This window comes from Ciconia boyciana, chromosome 6 (assembly GCF_034638445.1).
Source record: "Ciconia boyciana chromosome 6, ASM3463844v1, whole genome shotgun sequence".
NCBI classification, from domain to species: domain Eukaryota; kingdom Metazoa; phylum Chordata; class Aves; order Ciconiiformes; family Ciconiidae; genus Ciconia; species Ciconia boyciana.
In genome coordinates, this window is record NC_132939.1 from 40,666,846 (window position 1) to 40,683,553 (window position 16,708).

General features: G+C 37.0%; 1 protein-coding gene across 2 annotated transcripts in view; it reads right to left on the reverse strand.

Moving 5' to 3' along the window:
• PRKD1 (protein kinase D1) overlaps window positions 1–16,708 on the reverse strand; it is a 152,838-nt gene that overhangs the window by 34,018 nt on the left and 102,112 nt on the right. For both annotated transcript variants that reach the window (XM_072865719.1, XM_072865720.1), the window contains exons 3-5: window positions 16,199–16,330; window positions 15,331–15,491; window positions 513–723 (exon numbers count right to left, since the gene is read on the reverse strand). In XM_072865719.1, coding sequence (XP_072721820.1) covers window positions 513–723; window positions 15,331–15,491; window positions 16,199–16,330 — 504 coding nt within the window. The remainder of the gene's footprint in view (window positions 1–512; window positions 724–15,330; window positions 15,492–16,198; window positions 16,331–16,708) is intronic.

The window sequence follows — 16,708 nt, forward strand, 5'->3', positions numbered from 1 at the left end:
CTACTAAGGTACACCACCATGAGACTTGAGAGCACACTAGTCATGCTGAAAAAACGTGGTTTTAAATTCTCACATAAGCTCGTCTTATTTTATTTCCACTACAATTCCCCCAAAACCCTGAACTGCTGGGACTCAGGCACATGCTTCAATTCAAGCATAAGACTTTGTAGATTGAAAACAATGAAGATAAGAATACAGTCCTTTGTGTTAACTATTTTGCTGTAACTGCCTGTGAGCACACGCTCACCTAGTGCCAAATACAAGATAATTTACACCTGAATGAAAAAGATGTGAGCTAGCAGGGTAAGAATGAATAGCCATGCAGCCAGCTCCTGCAGAACAGCAATTACTGTAATTTTGACTCCAGCTTAATCCAATGTAATTGTACATGTGCCTACACCTAGACAGTTTAGTGAGGAAAACATGAGTAAGGCTACATAGTAACTACTCAAATGCTAATTTACTAATTTTATTATGCTTAGCTTTTATGTTCCTAAAGGGCGTTTACTTACCTTTGCACTGCAAACCCTGTCTAAAAAGCCCTTTGAGAAGCTTCTTACAGTACTGGCAAACTGTTGGCCGTGTGTAAGAGTGGATGACAAAAGTGTGAGGCACTTTAACCTTGGACAGCAAGATCTTGTCTAGCTGAATAGGTCGTCCAATGTAGGACTGTGAATTTGATCTCTTCTCTCTCCCAGTGAATGATTCTGATGGTGTCTTTTGCTGTGAAATACATAAAAAGAACATTTGAAACAATCATGATGTATTCATTTTTTAAAGAATATCATATTCACATATTGACTCACCTCAAGAACAGTAAGTCATATGCCATAAAAAGTAATGTAAGTGCTTTTAAACACTAATAGAACATGGAACATACCCCTCTCAAACTGCTTTGGAAAAATTTGCATGGTACCAATACCTTAGCCGACACTACTACATTTCACATTGTGACTGAAACAGGTTTTTATTAAATATTGTTTTTAATAAAAATGAAAATATTTACTAAAAATTTCTCAGAAAATTATTTTGTCTTCTGATAAAAACACAAGCCATTTTTACCTCTCTTATTTTCTGTTTTATATCAAAACTAACTTTGAAAGGCTGTATTTTTTTGTATAAACATTGAGAAAATCATTACCTTATTCTATGTGCATGCAGGTTTTTGATAGAAAACAGATTAGTATTTTCCACCCCCTTTATTTATAATTTTTGTTATCGCTAACCTTACCACATTTAGATTATGCACAATAGGTCACAACAGGTATTTAAATGCATATATAAAAATATGTTTGAAGTGAGACACACAGTCTAAGCTATGGAATCAAAAGAATTCCTGAAAGAAATGAGTTACCTTATTTTCTCTGCTAAATTCATTTAGATGTAAATATGGTAATTACCACAGAAAACAACTGACCCAGAAAACTGCCTTCTCCTAAGAATTGCCCTTGAGAAAGAACCAAACTACACCCACAGTTAATATGGAAAGGAGAAAACAAAAGTGATTAAGATGCAGCTTGATCATTTAAAACTCAGCATCTTCTTATCGTCATCTGCAAATAATCTGATAACTGAAGGCTGGAAAACAAGTCATTCTTAGTGGGCCTGCACTGTTCAAAAAGTTGTAGTAGCTGAAACTTCAGATTGGCCTAACTTGAAAAACTGTTTTGTTTCAAACTAGTAATGGTATAGGAAATTCTTCATCTGAGAAAGCTGATTGATTATTATTTCCTGGTCACCCAAATATAAAAATACATTTCTGTATGCTTCTGTCTGAGAATCTTGGAGTAAAGAGGAATTTGAAAGTCATTTTGATGACAGAAGAACATAAGGAGTTCCAGGCTTTGCCTTCACAGTGTATTTGCCATGGGGGATAAAAAGGTTTCTTCCTTCCAAAGTTCAGATAGGTTTCTTACTGTGAAGAACAATTCTTTTGGTTATACTGTAGAACTATCTGTCTTTCCAAAGAAGCATATGCAATAGATTTGCTGAACATTAGAGCGACCCTGCTAATTGACAACAATGCCAACATCACATGCTTAGCCATTGTATAAATGCAATCCTGTCAAATCAAGGAAAAATATGCAAAATACATTGTATGAGCCAGGTATATATCGTCACCATAAACAAATTAGATTGAAACAAGTATAAGAAGGCATCTGTCTTTTCTTTATCACAAATAATAGTGGAAAAAGTATGAGTACATACTTTGATATTATGTGTTTACTTCCTGAGTTTTAGGTCCTCATGCTCTGTGAAGCACTTACGCATATGAAAAAAACCCAAACTAGTCTCAGTTTACAATTAAATTTATTTAATATCTGTTAGTTAGCAATATTGTTTGCCTAATAGTTCCAAGGCAGATTGCATTAAGTCTTATGAAGTCCACATGAACAGGACTTTGAAAGGGAGGGCAGAAGCCCAGCAGGAAGGAAGAATGAGCCCACATACACAGCACAAACTGCATTGCTCAGCTTGTGCAAACTACCTGCAAATGACAGCCCTCTGCAATTGTAGACAGGACAAAGCTCACAAGAGGAGCCAGAACTAGCGACGCGGTCCTCTCAGTCTTGTGTGCAGAATAGGGACAGTTTTGGCCCAGACTGATGCCGCTTCAGTCTTAATGCAGTGCCTTACAACTTACATCCTCAACCCTACGCTATGGTCAGATACCTAGCTCTGAATTCACTCTTCAGTGCTCACAAGAACAAGTCACACATGTGACATACTACATTTTAATATAAGTATTTTCTTTTTGAATAAGGTAATTCTTTAATGGTTTGCCTTAATTCTAATCACTACCTGCAAGGCATTAGTCACAACACTTTGCTGTCTTTGCCTTGAATGTGGACATTTGGTGGACTTTTCACATGTAGTGACACTATTCTCTTAAAATGTACTTTAACTGAAAAGGAGCAAGAATTTCTAAGAGGAAAGAGTTCTATTGTTTGCTTTCATTAAGTCACTGCAACAAACTAATATTTCAGTTTACTGTTCTTACCACTAAAGCTATTTCTTGACAATCTTACTCTTGTCTGAAGTACAAGTGATCCAAATATCTCATGTTACGATCTCTCTTAGAACCCTGCCTAGTATCATCTAAACTAAACCTACCTTCTATTATCAGTCTTTGCCTTCATTTTCCAAATTATTGCCAAATCAAAAATTCTTTTGGCAACTGAATACTCCTAAAAGCTTTTAGAAAGTCCAAATTACTTATATCTAGTTAACCTCATGCTCAAAGCATTTTAGCAAGCTGGTTTGTCCCAGTTTTTCTCATCAAATGCCTTGCAGGTTTTAGAAACTTCAGTAGCGTTGCTGAAAGGTATTGAGACTAATCTTAGGCACTGAAATGATTAACAGAGAGAGACAGGCTTCCCTACAGCTTTGGCTCTGACCACTGACATGTGCTACCTAGATAATGGCTGATCAAATCTCAGGTGTGTTACAGTATGAGTGTGGGACATTTATTTGCTATAATTTTTCCTTTTTTAGTTTGATTGCAATTTTTTCAGTTTTAATGTGCTAGTATATGCTTCTGGATGGTTCTGAGAAAACATCAGGTTGGACAAAAAGTGAATTCTAGATGCTCTATATTGAGTCAATCCTTTCTGAAAGATAACTCTGCAACAGTCACTCATCATACCATCAGCGTTGATCAAATACCGAGTTATCATTGATAAAGCTTTTTTCCTGTTGTTGATTAAACTTATTTCTTGAAATTTATATTGGTCAATGCACAGTTATAATTTTTGAAGGATTTACTTCAAGTCTCACTTCACATGGCTGACAAGTAATAGAGAATAGGCGGTTAATCACATTTTTGCTAGTAATTCAGAAGTGTTCTCTACAGTTCAAGTGGTAATGGATACTAAACAGAAGATAAAACATTGGAAGACCTACTGCAGGATTTCAGTCTTCAAGACTGGTCCCTACTTTAATTTTTTAATGTGATTTTAATATTCAAACTGCTGCTTATATTTCTGTTAAAAATAATATACTGAGAATGTGTAACAAGCTCAATAACAAATGAACACAACAATTTCACCACCTCAAAACAAGTGAAACAAAATAGGTAGGCCTAAACTCACTCTAACAAATTCTTGGTAGGCAATACCTGTCAGCTTTTTCTATTTACAGTCCAGTTTACAGAAAAAGTATTTAAGCTTTTCTTTGCCATTCTGCAAGCACTGGGCTGCTACGCAACAGCAGCGTAGCACACTGTGTAACACCAGCAATTCTTAATTTACAGTGTCTTCAGGTCAAGTAAGAGGTAAAGCTGAGTTTCACCATACTTTTCCCATACTAGAAAAGACATCAGCAGGCATAGATCTGGTCTCTCTCCTGCATGCCCAGGCCTGATATGACGGACTTGCACTCCTTCCCTCTTCCAGCCAGAGGCAACGCGACCCTCGGCTCCTGTCAGAAGTAGCAAGGGGAAGGGAAGCTGGTGACAGAGAACTCCTGGCAGCAGCAGCCAGAGCATCACTCCACACCCCTCTGATGACTAACTGATTAGGAGAAGGGGTACCTCCTCCCTCTTGTCGATGAGCAGTCTCTCCTCCCAATATCTTCCAAAACTCCTGTCAATATCCCTCAACTTTAACTTCCAGCACTCCCAGCATCAGACAGATGCCACAATTTAAAAACCCTGAAAGAGAAGGAAACCAGGAACTATCCTATTTTCACTGCAAAAGCAAGAATCTCTTCCACAAAGCACCTTCTTCTTCAGCCAGTGTGCCTGGTTTGTTAGAAAGATAAATTAGTTTTTCCTGGTAGTCAGCCAGACTACTGACTCAGCAAATCTGGAAACTTCCCAGGAAATGATTGCTTAACTGGATTACACCATGGAAACTAACAGCCTGCGCAGCTCCAAACACTAAATAGTCCTTAAGAACAATCATCCCTGCAAGGTAACCTATACTTTAACAGCTCAGAATATGATTTTCCAAGTGACAACAAACACAAAGAAACATGCAGATATTTAACTGTACAGGTCCAACCAAGCCAGTGACACTGATCACATCCAGAGACTTCAATTCAATTATGCCCTAAACAATGAGAATATCTAATAGAATCCAGTGTTTGCTTACTCTCTTATTTTGAAAAAAGTTTTTTTTTTAATTCCAAGAAGGAAGAGGTGCCAAGCTTTTCCCCAACAGGGGCCATTCTGCATGACTCTTATTAGCTGATGCCTTGCCCCTCCTTCTTGTTTAATTTCTTCAAATTTTTGGAATATATTGAAGCTACTTATGGTTTATCTGCTGAGCTTTGTTAAAAGCTATTCAAGGACACAAGAAGTTTGTCTACGGCAGCCAGAAGCACAAAGTCATTGTGCAGAACCCTGTCACTGCAGGAAGGAGACAGTCCTCCATATAACTGCTACCCCAAAGGCAAAATCCCTCAGCAGGAGATCCCTCCAACTGTGTTTTTATCTTGGCAAAATACAATTAATAAACTGAAATAAGTACTGATTCCCTGCCAGTGGATTCAGCTGTTCTCATCACCTGGGTGAGTTTGACTGTCTTCTAGCACCACTTCTATCCCTCCCAGGCACAGAAATCAAAGAAACTTTAGGGAGATGCTGAAGGGACTAGTGGGAAGCAATAAAAGCTGACTGCCTGGATGCAGAGTTGGCCTCTTGGGAACAAAGACAAGGAACAGCCCTGCAATCCAGCTGCACAGGCTAGCCTAAAACATAAAACAGACTGCTGTTTGCCTGACTTCTTTTAAAAGGTTCCAGCAGTCCCAAAAAACGTCCCAGAGATTCTGACAAAACTTTACTGAAGAGCTTCATGTTCTAGAAGAGTCAGAAAAGAAATACTTCAATTTTGACATTTGATCATCTTATTTTAAATCATGCTTGCAGAAACACATTCAAGTCAGTAAACTTCACTCAGAAGACAACAGGCTACACATTCTATACTCTCCTAAATATCTAATTTTTCAACACAGTTCACAAAGAAGTGCTAACCTTTTGCAGGCTCAGTATCTAAAGGGTATTGTGGCATTATTCCTGTACTTTACACTGAGATATTAAACCAAAGGCAACCCAGGTATTCCTACATTTTTTAAACATTTGCCTTAACAAAAGCAGCAAACTATCATGAGCTAGCTTTTTTATTTATGTGGACAACTGAGAAAAGTGATGTATATTTAAATAAAACAAAGAGCAAGAACTGTCCACATGAAGTTTCATTTTCAGTGTTGAAGCATACTTGTTGAAACATGCATTTCCTTCCTATATTGAAGGCAGAGAATAAAGCCTTAATATGTTCATATACAATTTCTTCACAGGAAGCTACTGTCAAATGAGATGCTAGATATCTATGTAACCACAGGAACTACTATGTTTTTAATGCAATGCAAATGTTGACTTTCTTTTACAAATTAAACTATGTGACTGTAATTAAGTGAATTCAAGGAAACAAATCTTCAGTTAAATATACTGAAATACCACACTTAGAATGCAATCAACTGTGTTGTCTTTCGAGGCTTCTTGCACTCTTCTCTTTAAGTCAAGTGTATGATTTAATCCTACAAGCACCACAGTTAGATAGCTATGGTCTGAAAAACACTTGAGTGTTACATGTGTAAACACATCGAAGAACTGACTTCAGTACAAGCTGTTAATATTAAACTATCCACAGATGGAAATTAATATGTACCTTGTTCCTCCACTCAGACATCAATACCAGCAAACAGGGGTTTGAATGCTCTGCCTGTAACCTGCCTTATTTTGTAAAGTAACAAGAGGAGATTACTGGGTTTCAGCAGTCATTGTGCGACTACACTAACTTCTCCGAGTCAGGGATTTCCCAAAATAAAAGGCTTTTGCTGACAAAGGATTTGCTAGTGACAGTAGACATAGTAGGGCTTATATAGCACAAAGTTTTTTCCTGCATCTTACAGAGGCAAGTTCCTTCAAAAATAATAGGTTTAGTTTGATCTTCTATTATGTGCTTCATAATTTTAAGTATAATAATTTTAATCAATAAATTATTTTCACTTAAGTCTCTTGCATTACCAGAATGCCCACATCATAAGCCAGACTCAGCAGCTCAGTTGTGCCTACTGCATAGACCTAATAAGAAAGAACAAAAATAAAAGGCACATACCATGATACAAAGCTGGCATAGCCAAGTTATAATTCAAGACAAAACCCATCAGGGAATCTTTGTACAATTCTGGTTCACACTATCACATATGATTATTGCCTTTTTTATTTTTTTCCAATGTCTCTGTAAAAATGCGTCCCATCTGACACTGTCTCCATACCTTCCTTACCAAATCAGGGATAACCAGCAGGCCTTTGGGCTTAACCACAGGCCACTGGTTTGGAAAAAGCTTTGGCATTGGACAGAGGAGGTCTAGAGAAACCAGCTTGGCGAGGCTTGTCTAAAGAGAGGAAGTTTGGGGGCAGCAGGATGTTACCAATGCAGAGAAACCAGCTTATATATTAGAAGGGAAAGCACCATTGAACGTGTTTGGGCCAGGTAAGTGGAGAGAAAAGGTTGCGCTGATTGCCTCTATTCCTCAAAATACAATTGCACTTTGGGATCTTGTACCATTTCAGAAGACCTAGCACTAACGTGAATGATATTTCAGAGATGCTATAGGGACGTAAAACGTGTGCTGCAGGGTTTGCCACTTTTTTGTATTTTCAATATGTGCAAACCCTTGTGTTAGTACTTAGAAACTTACAACAACTTAGCTCTGAGCGTACGTTTGCTTAGACGTACCATACGCTCCTCAAGAATTCCTACTGTCACAGTCACAGAGCATCTACAAGTCCTCAGTTTAAGCCATGGTGACTTATATGAAGGATCATAAGCTGACAACTATTATTATTGTATGTCTTTCCTAAAGACAAAATAGGGGATTTAAGAACAAGTAGCAATTACCTGAGGACAAGAAGAACCTGAACCTCTCTCCTCTTCCAAGCTGAAGAATCAAATACCCATAAAACCTCTCCAAGGGACCACAAAAAAGTTGAATTCAAAAACATCAGCAGACATGGCACATAGAAATTTCAGAATGTGTACATCTGAAGCTGTTTACCATTTTCTCTTCTATTTATCTTCCTAGATATTTGGAAAATATTAGGTGCAAAATTGATGCAATATTTAACACTTCCCTAAATATAAATCTTTTAACTTAATTGGCTTGATCATCTTTTAGATCTCATCTAGCTGTCATGAACTTCTGAAACAATCATATTTGGGCAAAGTAGGCCAGAAAAGCTCTAATATGGTTTGAATTAGCCACAAGAAATTCAGTATTTAGTGCGTGGCAGCTAGTACAGGGACTATTATTATTTTATGGCACAGCAGTGTATGAGGTACGCCATTCCAAATTTACTTTCTGTACCCTATAATGTTTTAATTCAGGGTTCAGTTGGACTTTGAATGTCATAGACATGCAATGCTTTAAGAAAAAAAGGAACTAAATTTTTAAGGTTTTTTTGAGTTTTTACCTTTAAGATGTTTTAATATTTTAAATAATTGTAGAAAAGCAAGAAAACTAATAAATTATACCTAAAAGATTGTGGAATTAACTTAAATTCCTACTTAAATATTTAACTTTCAGTGTCAGATTCACTGAGTTCTTGATTCTCAGTTCTGTTCAGTGCATGACCCTAGATTCACCTGGTGAATCTGGCACTAAATCAATATAAACATTACTTGGGATTGGTTTAGTTCACAGCCTATACTTTACACTTTTATTTTTTTTAAATAACATCTAGATTTTGGACCTCAAAAAATTTCCAGGAGCAACCCCCAAAATAGCTTAGGGTTTTTTATTAAACAAACGAGTACACTGAAAATAAGTTCCTATAAACAGGGAGGAATGTGCCGTGTACATCACCAGGGCATGGCAGGATAACTTGGGGTATGAGTGGTACTAATTCAGAGTTAACTTGAGTGTCTTTCTTCAAGAGGAAATATTAATTTTGCCTCTGAGGATCTTCGGTCTAATGAACTCTAGCCATTAGAAAAGGACTCCTACTAATTAGAACTGGCTTAAGGCATGAAGCTGCTCTCAGCTGCAACACCCTGGCTCTTCTTTAACCCTTCCCTCAAGGGATCCTTTTTTCCAGTCCAGCGAGTTGGGGAGGCATATGAAGTTCTATAGGGACTGGAACTGGGAAAAGGAGATGTGCCTTCTGTCTGAGTGTGGAAAAGGAAGGCTTCGTAGAGTGGGAATTATTGAGTCACGGGAAATGAGGACTCCTTATTTCAGTGGAGTAAGAGAAAAAAAGTACCTGTATTAAGAGCTACATACAAGGGAAAGAAGAGAAAATGGCCATCTACAACTCAAGACAATTCCCTCCCAGTGACTATAGTGCCTTAGTTCTGCAAAATCACTCTTCTATATATAGCTCAGACACCTCAAGCCAGCTCTGCTTATAACAAATCTACAGAGGCAGGCAACACCTGATGCTTTGTATTCTGTCGGTGATATGTAAATTGTCTTTTTAAACTAAAATGAAGTAAATTATTTAGTAAAAAATAATTCCTGATTCTCCCTCAAAAAGCAAAGATAATATGTAAGTAATTCTGTAATATTCTACCAAAGGTCTTGGGAGTCTGGGGAGGTCCCTGCTGACTGGAAGCTAGCCAATGCTATTCCAATCTACAAAAAAGGCATGAGGGAAGACCCAGGGAACTACAGACCTGTTAGTCTAACCTCAGCTCCTGGAAAAATTATGGAAAAGATTATACTGCATACTACTGAAAGGCATTTAAAGAATAATGCAATCATCAGGCACAGTCAACACAGGTTCACAAAAGGAAAGTCCTGTTTAACTAATTTGATATCTTTCTATGATAAGGTCACCCGCCTAGTGAATGAAGGGAAGGCGGTGGATGTAGTTTTGCTGGATTTTAGTAAGGCTTTTGATACCATCCCTCACAGCATCCTTCTGGACAAGCTGTCCAACTGTGGGATGAGTCAGTTTATGGTGTGCTGGGTGAAGAACTGGCTGAACAGCAAGGCTCAAAGGGTAGTAGTGAATGGGGCTGCATCTGGCTGGCGACCAGTCACCAGTAGTGTTCCTCAGGGTTTAATTCTAGGGCCAGTTCTGTTCAAAGTATCTATCAACGATCTGGATGCAGGACTTGAATGCACCATTAGCAAGTTTGCTGATGATACCAAACTGGGAGGTGTTTTTGACTCTCTTGAGGGGCAAGATGCCTTGCAGAGGGATCTAGATAGATTGGAGTATTGGGCTATGATTAATGGGATGAAATTTAACAAGTTGAAATGCCAGACTCTGCACCTAGGATGGAGTAATGCTGGGCACAGGTATAAACTGGGAGAAGACTGGCTGGAGAGCAGAAAGGGTTCTGGGGGTGCTGGTCGACAGCAGGGTCAATATGAGTCAGCAGTGTGCCCTGGCAGCCAAGAGGGCAAATTGCATCCTGGGGTGCATCAAACATAGTATAACCAGCTGGTCAAAAGAGGTGATTACCCTGCTGTATTCAGCATTGGTGCGGCCTCACCTTGAATACTGTGTGCAGTTCTGGTCCCCACAATTTAAGAAGGATGTGAAGGTCCTTGAATGCATCCAGAGGAGGGCAACAAAGCTGGTGAAAGGGCTGGAAGGTTTGTCCTATGATGAGCAGCTGAGGACTTTGGGTTTGTCTAGTTTGGAGGAAAGGAGGCTGAGGGGCGACCTCATTGCTCTCTACAGCTTCCTGAGGAGGGGAAGTGGAGAGGGAGGCGCTGGTCTCTTCTCCCTGGGATCCAGCGATAGGACGCATGCGAATGGTTCAAAGCTCCGCCAGCAGAGGTTTAGACTGGACATTAGGAAGCAATTCTTTACTGAGAGGGTGGTCAAACAATAGAACAGGCTTCCTAGAGAGGTGGTCGATACCCTAAGCCTGTCTGTGTTTGAGGCATTTGGACAATGCCCTTAATAACACGGTCAGCCCTGAATTGGTCAGGCAGTTGGACTAGATGATCATTGTAGGTCCCTTCCAACTGAAATAGTCTAGTCTATTCTATTCCACTTACCTGTGCCCTGTAAGACACATCATTCCTATTTTAAATCCAAAGCTTATCTAGGCTTTTTCTGAGAAATCACTGCCAATGTGTTTAAAAAATTACCTTAACACATCAACATTCATCGCTTCTAGAAGAATGAATAAAACTTACCAAAATAATAGAAACATATATAAAAATAAATAGAAGTAAAATGCTGTTGTGTCACATAAATGTATTTTAACCTAAAAACACAGATGGTTAACATACTTTTTCTTTTTACAAAAGAAACACAGTTTTGTTTTTCCTCCAAATACCTTTATCTTTTTTCATTACTACTTTTAATTACTGTTAATTTAGGGTAATCCATCACCATCTGGATTGCTGGATTTACCATTTTTCAGATAGCACATACTTGGAATAAAATTATCTTGGATATTACAAAAACTTTATTCTATATATGCTTGTTTGTATTGTTTTATGGGTTTTCTGTGAAGTCGTACTTCTGGGGCACACTATGATACTTAGACACACTACAGTAAGAATATATGTGTTTTAGGAAGAAATGAAGTTATTTCTTTCAAAGAGATAGATGTTTGGCCATCATAATCTTCACTTCAGCATAACAATATATTCCTCAGATTAACTATGTAGTGTTTCTAAAAAGGAAAACATTTGCAAAGCCTGCTCTTCTCTGTCTGCATCTCAAATACATGCTGCAAGGGAAAGATGCCAAGATTTCATAGTTTCAAAACCTTCTGAAACTTTAAACATGAAACAAACTTCTTTGGAAAATCCATATTGAAAGTCAAAGAGGACAACCTTTGACATGAAGTACCCATTTAAAAAAAAATTGTTTTCTCATAAAGATAGACTTGACACTATTTTTATATATAGCTGTAACTTAGTTGTACACTGTTCTTTTTTATTTCCACACAAATACAGAATCCTGACTTTTTTTAAATGCAACCATATTCTGAAAAAAAGATATTACACTGCATTATGGTATTAGAAGTTTATTGCTGGTGAGCACTTAAAGGTGAGGTTTGTTCAGCTTAAAATAAATTGTTTATTTTCTATATTACTCCAGCAAATTCCCAATGTTCTGGAAATGAAGTTAAAATTTTCCTACCATTTGTTACTACCCCAGTAAAAAATGGCTACAGTCCAACCAATGACTTCTATTATACCTAAGCAATGAAAATGCCATTTTTGTATCAAAATATTTCAATGCTAGTTAATTTTACTGTTTAATGTAAGAATTATGACCTTCACTTTGGAATCCGGACTTCAGAGTTTTGCTCTGGATATACTCTTTCTAAAATAAAAATAAATGCTCTTGAGTTCAAAAGATTGTAAGATACTAATCTGATTAAACTTCTGCATTTCTTCACATTAACACTGATAATCATAAAAGAGGATGATCCTGATAGTATGAAAGGAAGTAGAGCAAATTCAGTACATACCTCATAGCCAGGGCTGACAGGAGACTGAGACAGGAGGTTGGAAAGAGGGAAAAAACAGTACAAAGAAATAAGGGAGGGAAAATGACAGAAAATAATGTTACTTTAGAAGCAAGCATGAATGTGTGATTATTTTATACTATTCCATGTTATACTATAGAATGCAAAAGAATTGCATTTGAGCTATTGCAGGTAAAAATCTGGGTTATATAGCATCCTCCTAGTTCTACATGTTTTTAGCATTTCTGTTTGATGAGTTCTACACTACTAAGTTAAGAATCAAAAAAAAGGATATTGCCCAGATTTTATTGTTTGAAGGTATTTTTAAAGCTACACTTAAACATAGCTCCCAGTCAATTTTTAGCTCAAATGAAATGCTTTATTGGCAAATGAAAAGCTTTATTGGCAAATGAAAACATTTATACCCAAACTGTGTCTGTGTGTGGTGGTTCTCTATGAAAGGATAATTAAAGTACCCTTTGCAGGATTCCACATTATCCAGTCTCAAAGATTTTTTGAATGCCACAATTTCCTAAGTTAGGGAATAACTTCTTCACTTCATAAGTGGCATTTTTCCAGAAGCCAGACTTACAAGCTAAATTTAACACTGTGAGCTAAAGTTGGCTTCTTTCCGGTTCACACAACGTTGACAAAAAGGTTCTGAAATAATAACTTAGTTAATAATTCCATCTATGAAAGGTCTCCAGGAACTCCTTCACTGTCAATTGTTCTGACTCTATGTAGTAAATAGGGGTAAAAATAACATTTATTTTAGTCCTATTTAAAGAATTGACAGAGATCCGATTGAATTCAGTGGTCCCAAACAGAAGTTATATTTTGTTACCAGTGATTCAAGTGCCACACCAATACTAATAACAAATGATATGATTGTGTGAACGAGGATGATGTTTCTTAGTATATTCACAGACTGTAGAAAAATGAAACACATTCCAAAGCGTATGCTTTGATTGGTACCACAGTATAAACTGCCATAAAACTTATCTCACAAGTACTGCAGAAGAATGGAGTCCAAAGGACAGATCTGATACAGGAGAACTGACAAAGCTTATGCGCTCTTAAAAAAAAAAAGGAAAAAAAATTGAAACACATTCAATGCAAAAAACTCAAAACAAAACAAAAGACATATGGAAGCCGTATGTGAGAGCACTTCGGAAAATCTGGTAAATGATACCATGATTTCCTGAAATAAAGGTGAAATCAGAAAGCTATTTCATTTCTTTAGGCTAATGCCCACCCCTGTACCTACTGTAAACATATTTTCTTTGTGCATGCGCGTGTGTGTGCGCATGTGTGATGTTCTGAATCATCAGCATGGGTACACTGATAATTACAAGTTCTTAGAGAAGTATAGCCTGCAGTATATACGAAACTTACCATATTTCTTCACTGGCAATTTTAATATTTTCAACAGTTTTAAAGTATGTAGCTTTGCAAAACAGGTATTTCGTATCAGAATGTATCAGCAAACAACAGTCATATAATTAAAAATGTTTTCAAATCACAATTTTTTGCTATCTTGTAACTGTACAGTGCAGTGAATATTTATAGAGAGTATACCAGGACGCTCAGTCATACAATTTTTTTTTAACCAAAATTCCAGAACTAATTCAGAATTAGGGCCAGCCTTCTTCAAAATTTTCTGTCTTGGTCTGAATAAGTCAGCATTTCTGACACAATCTACTGAGAATTATGAATAATCTATAAAGATTTCTTGCTTCAGTTTTTGCAGAACTTAAGCACCTTACTCATTTTATGCAGCTTTTCAATTAAAAATGTAAAATTCATAATGTTAACCTTAATTTCCATGTAGCTTTAGGCTAATGATAATCAGTAGCATAAGTACATAATTACAGTTCGTAGATGGTACTGCATATAACACTAGGTCTACATCATTTGCAATAGTGTCCTTTTAGTATGTCAAGTTTAATAAGTTTAATATTCTAATTGAGAGGAAAACATGATAATTGTTGTGTGTGCTTATAAATTCTTCCCTCTCTTTTAAACCTTAAGGTTTTCAAAACTTTCATTTAGGAGTGGATTCATTTACACACAGTGTAAATTCTTAACTATTCAAGTATATTACGACCATGAGCGTTAAAAGGAACAAATATGCCAAAGATAAAAAATACTTATCATTCTAATTTACTCCAGTCATTACATTTTGTTCTCAGAAGAGTTGTCTTCACGATGGAAAACTACTATATTAATGTATATACAAGCATACCATATATTTACGTGTGCCTGTGTGTATACTGTACATCTACATATACATCTACACACATATATACAGATATATACATACATTCACCACAAAGTTCTGTTTAAGGAAATAATGGAGATTTCTCCTACTTTCTTCTGAACACTTAGAAATATGCTAAATACACAGGCTCCAACTAATTAACTATAGCCTTGACTGTTACAGATACCCAGTTTGATACGGTGGTGTTTGGGTCACAGTGTTCTGAGGCAAATCTTTCCTGTATCATAAACCAATGGATAATGGTCTGATACAGAAGAAATTAAACTTCTAGTTCCAGAGAAGACATCCTCCAAGATGTAACTAATCACATTAGCATGGGCAGCAGTTTTAGACCCTCAAAATAACTTAATTATTGGCAAAGGGTTATTGGCACTCCCAGACTACTGGGAGTGTCAGAAGTGCCACATACCTTAAACCCACATACCTTAAGCTGGTGACCTCCCTTTTACATCAAGATCCTTTTTCTCACAGCAATACTTTATAATTTACATACCACGCTCCTCTGTAGTCTATAACAGGCAAAACCAGATCCTATAGCACTAAATGTCATTGTTTCTTAGCAGCAACACCCATGGCCTCTATAGCTAGGGAATCCCATACCAGAAGGGCTTCATCCGGCACGCTGGGCGAGGGTTCTGCAGAAACTGTCCGAACGGTGCTGAGTCCTGTTAGGGAAACGTTTGACAGGCGCCTTTTCCGTACACCACTGCAGTTGTTAGGGATTTTAAACGCACATCTCTTATGGTAATTCAGACCACATCCTGAAAAGAGAAATTTAAAACCATCTGATTACAGTTTATTACTGGAAAAAACAAAGATTTTTTTATTTTTTTTTTAAACAACAGGGGTTCAAAACCACCACCCTTATTTTTGATTAAACTTTTTTCCTCTACTCTGCTGCTTTGTTCCTATATTCTACAAATTTTTAGAGAGATAATGTTACAAGCTCTGAATAGTTACATCTATAACCAGTGTTTTTTCTTTGATTTTTCAACAATTTTTGGTCTCAAAGAGCAAGAAATTTCTGTGATCCACATTTGGGAGGTAAGGAAGTCTTTCACTGGAAGTGGATATTCCATTGGGTACAGTCTGCTAGGAGTCATATAGTTGTGGCAAAATGAGAAAAGATAGCTATTACAAGCTCATATGGACTGACAATAATTTCAGTTAAATAATCTGAATTAATGTGATATAGAATTAGATACAGCCTCAGGCTCGCAAGGGAAGTGTAAGACAGAAAACCTTTTCTTAAAAAAAAAAAATATAGAGACCAATTTTTTTGCACTTCAGGTTACAGAGCCATATCGAGGAGGCTTCAGAGCAGTCAAAAGGATTAGTTCCTTAATCAATTAATTATTTTGATAGTTCTTACTTGTCTCTACCTACTGTAATTTTTTTTCTGATGCCTAACCAACACACATAAGTGGAATGGACAGGTCTCTTCCCGAGACTGAAAATCACAGCGTACCTTCACATTTGAGTCCCTGACGCACCAGCCCCCACAGCATTTCTCCACAATGGTCACAGAAGGCTGGCGCTCGATATGAATGAACAAAAAGAGCATGGGGCCGGATTTGAAAGTCTTCAAATGTAGCAGAAGCTGTAACAACAAGATCATTCAAAAAATGAATAAAATTAGTAACATAACTAATACGCTTCATTTATGTGGCACTTCATCACAGAACAAAGCAAAACACCTCTTGGTCACTATGATGATGAACTTTGAATTTTGTATTGGTCGTTATACTATATTTTGAAGATAAAAAGATTGATGATATACCATCAGCCAATGGTATATCATACATCATATACAATGACCACTGGAAAAAGAATAAAGTTGCTTTTACAAACTTGCAGCAATAATTTCTCTGATAATATTTTTCCAATAAAACACAGGAGGATAATAGCATACCAAACAGCTATCAGAAATTGGCAGAGTTCAATCAAATATTGGAAATTTTTCAACATACTCTTTTAC